Source organism: Cannabis sativa, chromosome 1 (genome assembly GCF_029168945.1).
Source record: "Cannabis sativa cultivar Pink pepper isolate KNU-18-1 chromosome 1, ASM2916894v1, whole genome shotgun sequence".
Lineage (NCBI taxonomy): Eukaryota > Viridiplantae > Streptophyta > Magnoliopsida > Rosales > Cannabaceae > Cannabis > Cannabis sativa.
Genome location: NC_083601.1, coordinates 3192868 through 3203173, shown reverse-complemented (window position 1 = coordinate 3203173; position 10306 = coordinate 3192868). Strand labels below are relative to the sequence as shown.

Sequence of the window (10306 nt, the reverse complement as noted above, 5' to 3'; positions counted from 1 at the left end):
AACAGAAATTAGTAGGTTTATTGACATATATGATAGGTTATAAAAAATGAAATGAATTATTGTTCCAGTATACGAAAAGAAAAATGAAAATTTGTTTCAATATGTCAAAATAAACTAATAAATTTATTAGCATATACGATGTTAGGCTATACGAAAAATGTAAACAAAGAATGAAAAATTATTTTAATATGCCAAAATAAACTAATAAGTTTATTTGACATGATCATCATCTTTTTATTTTAAAATTGATTATTTTATTAAGGTAACCAACTGGTATCTTATCGAAATCATAACTAATTGGTCTAAAAAGATGTCGTATTTGTAATGATTTTAAAAGTTATGTGTAACTTCATTGTTTATTTAATTAATCAAAATGCATATAATAATTTACATTAAAAAAATATAAGTGACTTAAATATTTATGATATATATTTTTTAAAATATAGTTTATTAAAATGGTAGATTATTGAATGATAAATCATTATTTTCGAAAATAAACTTGAAAGTTACTCAAACGTATTAATATAACCTAAATAATTAGTTGATTATTAAAATGTATACATGGAAGTTTTAAAGGTAACCAAAATGTATCTCAAATTATATAATATAAAAATGATATTTTTTGTGAAAAATTTACTTGTTGGTTTATTATCAACATCATAAGCAACCAAAATGTTACTTGTGAAACGTAGGAAAATAAAAAAAAAAAAAAAGAAGAATTTTGGGATTAGTTTAGTTTCTGGCATATTATTTTAGAATTAAGGTATTTTTTAATGACGTGGCAAGATATTTTTGTAATTGAGATTTGTTAAGTTATTTTTGTAATTATTTTGTATTTTACGTATATTTATGAAAAAATCCCTAATATTAATACAAAACCATTTGAAATATGGTACAATAACTTTAATTGGCTCCAAAAACCACCCAAGATAGCACAAAACCTCTAAGGAGGCACAACAAGCTTTAAAAATAAAAGCGAGGAGAAATTCTATAATCAAATCACATACTTAGGTGCCATTTGATAACACTTTTGTTTTCTAATTTTTTAATCACAAAATGAAAGTAAAATTTTTGTTTTTGAAAAATAAAAATGTGTTTGGTAACCACTTTTGTTTTTCAATTTTGAAAACAAAAAATAAAAGTGTGTTCTATAAAGTTCGTTTTCATTTTCATTTTTTAATTTTATTTACGTCGGGCCTAGGTCCAGGACCGAATTCGGGTTTAGGTTAGAGGTCGGGTTCAGCGCCAGGGTCGTGGGGGGATTGGGTCCAGTTCTTATCGAAGTCCAAAATATTGATTAAAAAAAACTGTTTAAAAAAATATTGAAAGTGATTTTTTATTGTTATTAAAATTTAGATTCTCAATTAAAAATTGAAAAGTAAAAACAGTTTTATAGAACATATTTTTTCACTTTTTCAATTTTAAAAACAGTAAACTGATTAAAAAAGTGTTATCAAACGTCACCTTAATTAATATTACATGCATTAAGTAAAAAATAATATTTGTGAAATTGTAATATGCATTTGAGGAGTTGCAAAATTGTGCAGATATAATGACCACAAAATAAGAGCGGTAAAACTTACTCATTATCAGTCTTACAATTAGTAATGAGTTACTAATTGGGTGTGAATGTGATTAAATAGTAGAGCTATTTAAAATATAGTATTTGGATATTTAATATTATCATTTATAGAGTGTATGAATGGTTGAAATACAAGTGAAGTGAATTGGAACATTTGGAGAAGAATTAACAAAAGCTAAACAAATTGGTAACTGGTATGTAACTGGTAACTGTTACCATATTTTTCAGCATGTTATTCCATTTTGATCAATAGAAATGGTTGCAAGTTCAAATAACTTTAAATCACCTAATAAATTATGAAATGCCCAAATTATGATTGGTAAAAAAGTTTATGTTGTCATTCATATTCGAATGAGAATAAACATTCTTTATATAGTGATTATTGTTCATTTACTACAAAAATTTTTATTTTTAGTCACAACAAAACTTGTGACTAAAAGTAAAAAAGTTGTAATAAATTATAAATCATCATTCTTATGTTGTGACTAAAAAGTCCGTGGCTAAAAGTATTAGTTACAAAATTACAATTTATTGTGACTGTGACTAAATGTGTTTTTAGTCACAATACTTGTTGTGACTAAACTTAAATTAATGACAATTTGTATCTAAATACTATGTTTTAGTCACAAGCAATTTTTTGTTGTGACTAAAAGTCACATGTAGTCACAAAAAATATATGTTGTGACTAAAAAGTTATCACTAAAGCTAGTTGTTTTTTGTAGTTGACTAGTGTAATACACTTGTTATAATGTTGAAATATAGAACTTTTTGTGAGAATATACTCATCCTTAAACATTAAGTTGAGTACATGAGACTTGATATATTTTTAGAAATATTTCTAGAGTTACCCAAGTATTCATGAAAGAAGAAAATGACTTTCAAAATAAAAGTGTAAAAGACCATGTTTAAGTCTTTGAGTGTTTCTTCTTCTTATCTTTGAGTTCGTAGTATTATGTTATTGTTGGTCTCCTTCTTATATAATCTTTGATATTTTACAATGCACTCTCTTAAAATGGATATACTGATGCTCCCCTATCTATTATAACATTCGAAATAATTTTTTAATCAAATTTTTTCTAATGGTCATGTACATTATAGCTATTTAAGACATTATGTAAAATTTTAAAAAATTTAACACGTCGAAAGTAAGGTTCAAAAAGTGTGTTGCACGTGTGACTATTTTATTTTATACGCATGTGAAATAGATTGTTTGAACACAGCTTTCTATATTGTAAATAATTATTCCGAATTTCTTAAAATATTATAGGATATCTTAAATAACTATAATGTAAACGAATATTAAAAAAAGAGAATTGCTAAAGGGCACCACTGGTGCCTAGCACCCTCCTTAGTGTCATACCGCTATTAGTGTAATTAAATAGCGGGTCCCATATAACTTAAGAAAATAAGTTTTAGGAAATATCGCTAACCAATCATACAATGACACCTATAAAAGGTGTTGGGCACCACTGGTGCTCAATAATAATGCTCACTAAAAGTTATTCTAGAGTCCAAAATAAGTAAATGTGCATCAATGCACCCTTTTTAAAGGAGTTTTAAAAAAAATGCATTGTAATCACCCAATATTATATTATCTTATATGTATTTTGTGTATTATATTATCTACATTTCATATTCCTTCATTATATTCTAAACATTTATAGGTTATATGGATTGTCTAATAATTTGTCCGCATTAAGAAAGGGCATTAATAGTATTTTGATTAAAAAAAAAAAAGTAATAACTATATTATGACTTTATGAGCCTGACATGAAGAACGTGCTTACAAGTGTTTTGTGGGAAAAAAATTCAATAATTTATTGGAATTTTTGTTAATAATTCGCACAAAGCAATGTTACGATAAATTTAAATAATGAACTACATGCCAATTTTCTATGATATGTCACAACAATGAATATATATAATAAATACATAAGGCTATAATAAATTAGCTCGTTTGTCAAGCTTGAAGGGGTGCTTTCAAACTTCGTACATTTAAAAATATTTAATAGATTAAATTCATTTCTATAACGAACTCAATTTTAAAGTGGTACATTCAAAGTCAAAGATACGGTGACGTTTTTAATTCTCTTTTTCGAAGTACTAAAAAATTCTGACCTGCCAAAACACAAGTTGAACCAATAATATAATTTATTGAAGCATTGGTCTCAGTGAACCAGGAGAAACAAAAAGAGCCTCAGAAATAAATGACAACCAGGAGAAAGAAAAACATATTGTAATTATATAATCTCATTTAAAAGAATTAACAAATTATTCAGGATATCTAAAAGTTAACCAAAATTAAATTGAAAAGTGGGAATGGAACTAAATGAATGACTAATACACATTAGATGGATATAAGGATAACCAAAAGGGTTAAAGAAAAAAAAAACTATATATGAGTGGGAACTCAAAGCCAAAAATAAAGGATAATTAAAAATAAAAACAAAATAAAAAAATGAATTTACAATTAAAGACCAGAACCATGGAGCAGAGCAACTAGGTTAGGCACCAAAATAGACCTTCGTCTCTTTAGAAACGCCTTGTATGCAAGCCATAAGAGCCTATACTCCCAAAGCTGATGGTATAAAAATCTCTAGAAAAAGTAGGGTACCCTTATCATCGTATATGTAAGTCTCTCTTCTTTAATAATCTACTATAAATATATAGTATTATTATTTTTATTTTTATTATTTTTTCTTTTTGTTTATAAGGCACTTGATTTCTTCCATATCACCAGTGACTTGAGAAACTCCATAACCTAAGTAAAAAAATCAAAATATTAGAAACAAAATTACAACATAAAACAAAAGGGTTTGATTCAAATAAGAATGAAGACAAATTGTACCTCGGATGGATCCCTTAGAGAGTAAAATGCATTGGTTTCTTTGGGGACATTAGACACTAAAATTCCATGACCACAATTTCTCTCTCTCAAAACCTGTTCAATTCCATTCAAGTTGAGATTTTAGATCTTTGGAAAGAATGTCATGAAAGATTAAACAAATTTTGAAGAGAATTTTTCTTTCCCCACCTTAAATGCATCTTCATCGGTGCGGTCGTCTCCAACGTATATTGGAAGCACATCATGACAGTCACTTAGCCCTGTTTAAAGATATTTGTTATGTTACAAAGATGGGAATGAAGTAAAGTTCTCTCTTTAAAGATAGAATAAATATGCATATTTACCTAGTGACTCAAGCAAAAATGTTACAGCCTTCCCCTTATCCCAGTTTATGACTGGTCTAACCTCCAAAACCTAGTGAGATTAACAAATGAAACCCGTTAAGAGAAATATGAAAAGAAAACAACACAGCAAATTGTTATGCATGTTTAGCTTTAAACAATACCTTTCTTCCATGTGTCAAGCGCAGTCGAGGATAATCTTTTAGAATGTCCTCTACGCATTGTGCAACAATATTCCAACTCTGAAAAAATGTATTGAAGTAGCCTAAGATTAGCCATAGTGTCAAAACTAAGAATGAGGAACAAAAGCCTGTAAATTTTGGTTAAGGATAAACTACCTTCTCATCTACGTTACGATAATGTACCGACACACAGAACTTATTGTTTTCAACTTTGGCTCCTTCAATTCCTTTGGTATTTTCAATAAGAGATTTATGAACCTGAACAAAGTAGGAAAACATCTATCCATTATCAAATTGAACAAACCACTAGAACTTTTTCTCCTTATTTCGAAACTATTAAAAGCTTTTAGAAAACAACAAATTAAAATGAATGAAACTCAACGAACCTCTTGAATCATAGGTAAAAATTCGCGCGCAGGCTGGAACAGGTTAACATCCTTGCCCTGTGGTGGTTACAGAGGAAGAAAGTTTTGAGTAAAAGAAATTCTAAGAGCTCAAGCTTAAGTAATAAGAAGGGTAATAGTGCGGTTTTCAGCCGTTACCTGCTTGTCAGAAGACCTAAAACAATTTGGATGATCCTCTAGTATAGATTGTTCAACAGGGCTCATGATGTCCATCCCATGACTACCAGCATAATATAGTTCTGTTAGTCCTACAAACTCGTAAACCTGAAAGAACACAGCATAGGACACTTTCAGTAAAACAATACCTTGCAACAAAGATGGCTTAATCGCTAAAAGCAAAAACTAATGCTAAGGAACATGTATTAGCAAGAAATTACCTTATCTCGGCTTCTTCCGCTAATTATCGCTGTTGGAAAATATTTTGCCACCTTTTTCACAGCAGCTCGCATCTGTAAAAAATACAAAATCTTCATGAACAGAACAAATGATTGAGAAGTGGAATAGACCAGGTTCGAATCCGAGAGAAATTCTTACCGCATCAGACATGAAAGCACAGTCAGGGTTATCTACAATTGGCGAAAGGGTTCCATCATAATCAAGAAACAATGCAATTCGCTTTCCTTTTGCCTTATTTGTTATTTGCTCAAAAGATTTGAGAGCTGAAGGGTATTTGGCCTGAAAGATTGAAACAGCATAAAAGGAACAATATTGAGATTTTTGATCAAAAGCAAATTATCTAGGCAGAGAAAAAGTACAATACAGGTAAGGATGAACATATACCATCCAAGTACGGTAAGCAATATCAGCATCATACGCAGGAGACTCGTTGTTGACATCTTTTGTTATCTTCCTGTGAGGAGGCGATGAAGCCTTCATGGCATCCAACCAAGAGCTAGAACGAACATCGTCAAGTACTCCAGTCTTCTTCCGAGGTATAGTTAGGAAAAGACTTGGAGAAAAGGCTGCTCCTGTTGGTGAGTAGGGAAACAAATTTGAATGTACCCCAAGTCTTGACTTGCTTAAGGGTGCAGGATCAGTGAGAACTGGAGCAGTATGGTTTGATTTTACGTCCATCGGATCCAGATTTGTTTGTGCAACCAACGATGAAGAATAAATAAACTAACTTTTTTTAAAAAAGAATTCTTCTATGAAGAACTTCTTTACCCGACCCTTTTATCAATGAAAAACCACCTCTTTAATGTCTTCTTGTCACTACTATTTGGCTTGCAGTCCATTAAGCAAAAGACCCCTCAAGGCTGAACACAATGAAAAAGTTTAATCAGAGAGAATCGTTGAGAGGTCAAAGTAAAACATAAAAGAAAAAACAAGGAGTTCTTACAGATTATAGCTTTTCATCGCGGTAGCAACAATGCAAATTTAACTGAAATCTGCATGAACGAAGAAAGGTTTTCAATACAACAACTGGGAAGATAATATTAACATCAAAGTCTTTATAAACAAATAAAACCATGAATGTTACAATCAATGACTCAAAAGAAAAGAAAAGAAAAGAAAAGCATCTATCTAAAATGGACTAATCAAAGTAAGTGGTGGTCACAAATGACAAACATAATTATCTCCCTAAAATGAAAGGTGCCATAAAAATTACAATCAGAAACGTCTTGTGAAATTTTCAATGTTAACATCAGTAAGAAAAACAAACAAACAATCCATCAAAATCCCTTCAAAAATACTTGTAAATCCAAAGTGATGACTAGATGGGAATAGACTATGATTGTGACTTGGAACAACAAAAACAAAAAAACTAATGAGATGAAAATGTGTTGTCAGACAGAACATACCATGCCCTGTGTTTTGTAATATTTAAAAGTAGTACTAAATCAGTGTTCTTATTCATATAACATAAGAAAAATTAGAAAAGGCACCAAATTATTGCTTGAGCTATAGCCAAATGTCAGAGCATCAAACAAAACTATGGTGTGATGAACAGTGGCCTGATTAGTTGATTCATAGGGAAATAAAAGGAAAAGTTAAGTGTATGCATATGCATCAGAACATGGACTGTTTTGAGTTGAATAAGAACTTGATAATGACCGTGAACTGATACTAGTGATCCTGATCAAAGGAACCATTAATTTTGAGTATAAATTATGTGAATACTGAGAAAGAGTGACCATAAAAGCCTAACATGGTAAACAAAGGCATGAGAACAAAAGATGCACAGTCTTTTGATTGAGATATTTTCTTAGTTGTATAGATTCAACCCCACATAGTGGAGAAAAAGGATTCCTCATTCAACTATACATAGGGTCCCAACTCATAAGGATCAGTGATTAATAAAACCAAATGAAGTGACAGCCAAAAAACAACAAAAGAATAATGATTTTCAATTAGTGAACACAATATTTCCTGGTATGATATGATTATGGTACCCGAAATTTGAAAACAGTAGGAAAATTAATGGCTCTCCAGGATAGAAATTTGACTGTGGAGATACGGAATAAATACTATTATCACTTGAAGAATAGAAATAAAAACAAGAAGAAAAATCTGGTTTTGAATAGTTCACACGATTACGACACGATATTTGACCCAGTTAATTGTGCACCAATGAAAATTGATAGAAACTTAAATGTTTACCAATAATAATGTCAAAAAAATAAATTAAAAACAACAAAGACCTATATCACATCACATCAAGCTTTAATTATCTTTAATTTTTTTAAAAAAAGAAAAAAAACTAAAAATCCTTGTCGACCATATTCGTTTGCAAGATTTGGAAAAAAACTGAAAAAACCGTAGTAACCAATCCAATAGGGATTGTCAAACAAGAAAGAAAACTCAAAAAATTGAAAAAACAAGAAACCGGGCAAAAAACCAGAACCATATTAACATCAAATCTTTGATTTTGATAAATAAATTTCAAAAAATAAAAACTCGTAATACAGTGAATCCAAAACCACACATAAAGGCCAATAACAATTTGTTGGGTTAAATACAAAATATCAACGATGAGTCTTCGAAATTGAATTTCCAATCAGAGGATTGAGGAAGCCAAACATAAAAGTCAGTAAAATATAAGAACAAGATGAAAGTAGTAAATAAAAAAGACCCAAAATAAAAGAAAGCTAGATACGTACCGAAATTTGAAGCTTTAATCGATTAATCTTAGGAATGCAGTCGTAGAAACCCAAAACCTTTAAAGCCCAAATAGAAATAAGTAACAATAGGATGAAAAAAACTGTGTTTGGTTGCCAAGAAGACAGAAGGAAAAGGGAACGAAAGAGAAGAAAATAATTTAAAGGGAGATGAATGAAGCTGTAAGTCAAACAGAGAATTTCTTTTATTTTTTTCAAACCAGAAAAAGTTTGTTCTTTCTCGGCGGCCAACAAAAACAAAAACCAGACCAAAGTGAATACACTTTTAGGAGATGGAAATATTTATGGGATTGCTAAGATTAGCGTCAACAAACACTTTAATGGGAACTGAACTGAACTGAAAAGAATTTTATTTCTTTTCAATTTAAATTAGTAAAAGAGGAAAGAAAGAATCACAGAGAACGAGAATCGAGCTATATAAATAATTATAATTAAAAAAAAAAAAGGAACCGTAATTTTACCGAATCGAGAAAAAAGCCAATGAGCGAATGAGAATGAGAGAGAGAGAGAAAGAGAGAAAAATCCTCAAAACTAGAGCTGTCGTATTTAAAGGGCCAAGTGATTGCGCGGGAGGACGCGCATCCCACGCCGTGTAAAACACGTGTCAACCTACCAGTTAGTGACGTTCACGAAACAATCATGCGCGTGGATCGGAATGACGTTTATTCGGTTTGTATACATTTTTTTTTCCAAAATTAAATTTATAATTTATTAACAGAAGGAACGAGACTCTAAAGAAAAGTGCCTGGACCAGAAAGTTTTTTTTTCTTATTAATAAAAAAATTATATTTATTTATAATAATAATAATAATGGTTGGTGAGAGAGAGTTGAGAATTGGGAGCATGGTTGTAATAATTCTTCAATTTTTTTTTTTAATTATTTTCATTTTAGGAATGGGGTTAAACAATTATAGAACAGTGAAAGAACCGGAAAGCGTTAAAGATGGGGCCAGGGGGATCTGAAGAGGAGTGACACGTGGCGGAGAGAGTGAAAGAAAGGCAAAGCGCGTGAAGACACCTGTGAGTGACGTGGCCACGTTGTGGGGAAGGGGGTGTGGGGCCCATGACTAGGTTCTGGAGGATTGCGAACGTGTCGTCGCTTTCGGTAACAAGTGGGTGGTGGTCTCGTCGGTGACGGTTGGTGTGTCAGCATCTGAAGGATATCTACGACCCCTCTCTCTCTATACTATTACCATCTTATATGTGGGCCACCCCATCCACGTGGCCACCACAAAATTGCCTTCCTACGAACTGACACTTCAGTTTCACACGTGGCGCCACCGTATTGCCTTTTCATCACTTGTTATATTTTTCTTGTGTTAAATATTTCTCCACTTTTTTTTTTAAATGAGAATATTTCTCCACTTACTTCCACAAATAAACAAATAAATAATTAATTTTTTATTTTCGTCAAGAACTATGAACATGATGTCACCCACTGTACTTCCTACCAAAATACTACTCATTATTTATTTATTTATTTACTTATTGTTTTTTATTTTGGTCCTTTTTTATCTGTCAATTAATATTATTACAAAATCGTGCCTTGCTTTTTTGTCTGTTCAAAATTTTCTTCAAATATTCACATTACTAAAATATAAAATTTTTGTTGTCATATCAGTACAATTTAAATAAAATAAAATTACATATAGTGTTGATAAAGATGTGTAAAATGACCGTCTGAACACTATTTTTTTTTTTTGATTCAAGCGTTTATATATTACACAATACATAATCTGGGACTCGAACCCAGGACCTCCAACACACACGCACCCTCCTATGGCCACTTGAGCTACCCTCAAGTGGTTACCGTCTGAACACTATTAAGAAAAT

The 10306-nt window shown here is 30.8% G+C and overlaps 1 protein-coding gene across 4 annotated transcripts; it reads right to left on the bottom strand.

Annotated features, from left to right (window-relative positions):
- Positions 1–3803: 3803 nt before the first annotated feature.
- LOC115705821 (trehalose-phosphate phosphatase A) lies at positions 3804–8971 on the bottom strand. 4 transcript variants are annotated; one of them, XM_030633264.2, is made up of 13 exons: positions 8456–8971; positions 6694–6742; positions 6135–6610; positions 5889–6029; positions 5732–5803; positions 5493–5618; positions 5337–5393; positions 5107–5208; positions 4933–5010; positions 4772–4841; positions 4617–4687; positions 4431–4523; positions 3804–4343 (listed from the first exon to the last, which is right to left on the bottom strand). In XM_030633264.2, exons 3-13 carry the CDS (start codon positions 6426–6428, stop codon positions 4290–4292), a joined length of 1158 nt encoding a protein of 385 aa, XP_030489124.1. In that variant the 5' UTR covers positions 6429–6610; positions 6694–6742; positions 8456–8971; the 3' UTR covers positions 3804–4289. The 4 variants fall into 4 exon arrangements, with proteins under 4 accessions (XP_030489124.1, XP_060958633.1, XP_060958626.1 ...); XM_061102650.1 differs by having other exon boundaries at positions 8935–8956; XM_061102643.1 differs by lacking the exon at positions 8456–8971 and adding an exon at positions 7748–8442.
- Between the last annotated feature and the right edge of the window lie 1335 nt (positions 8972–10306).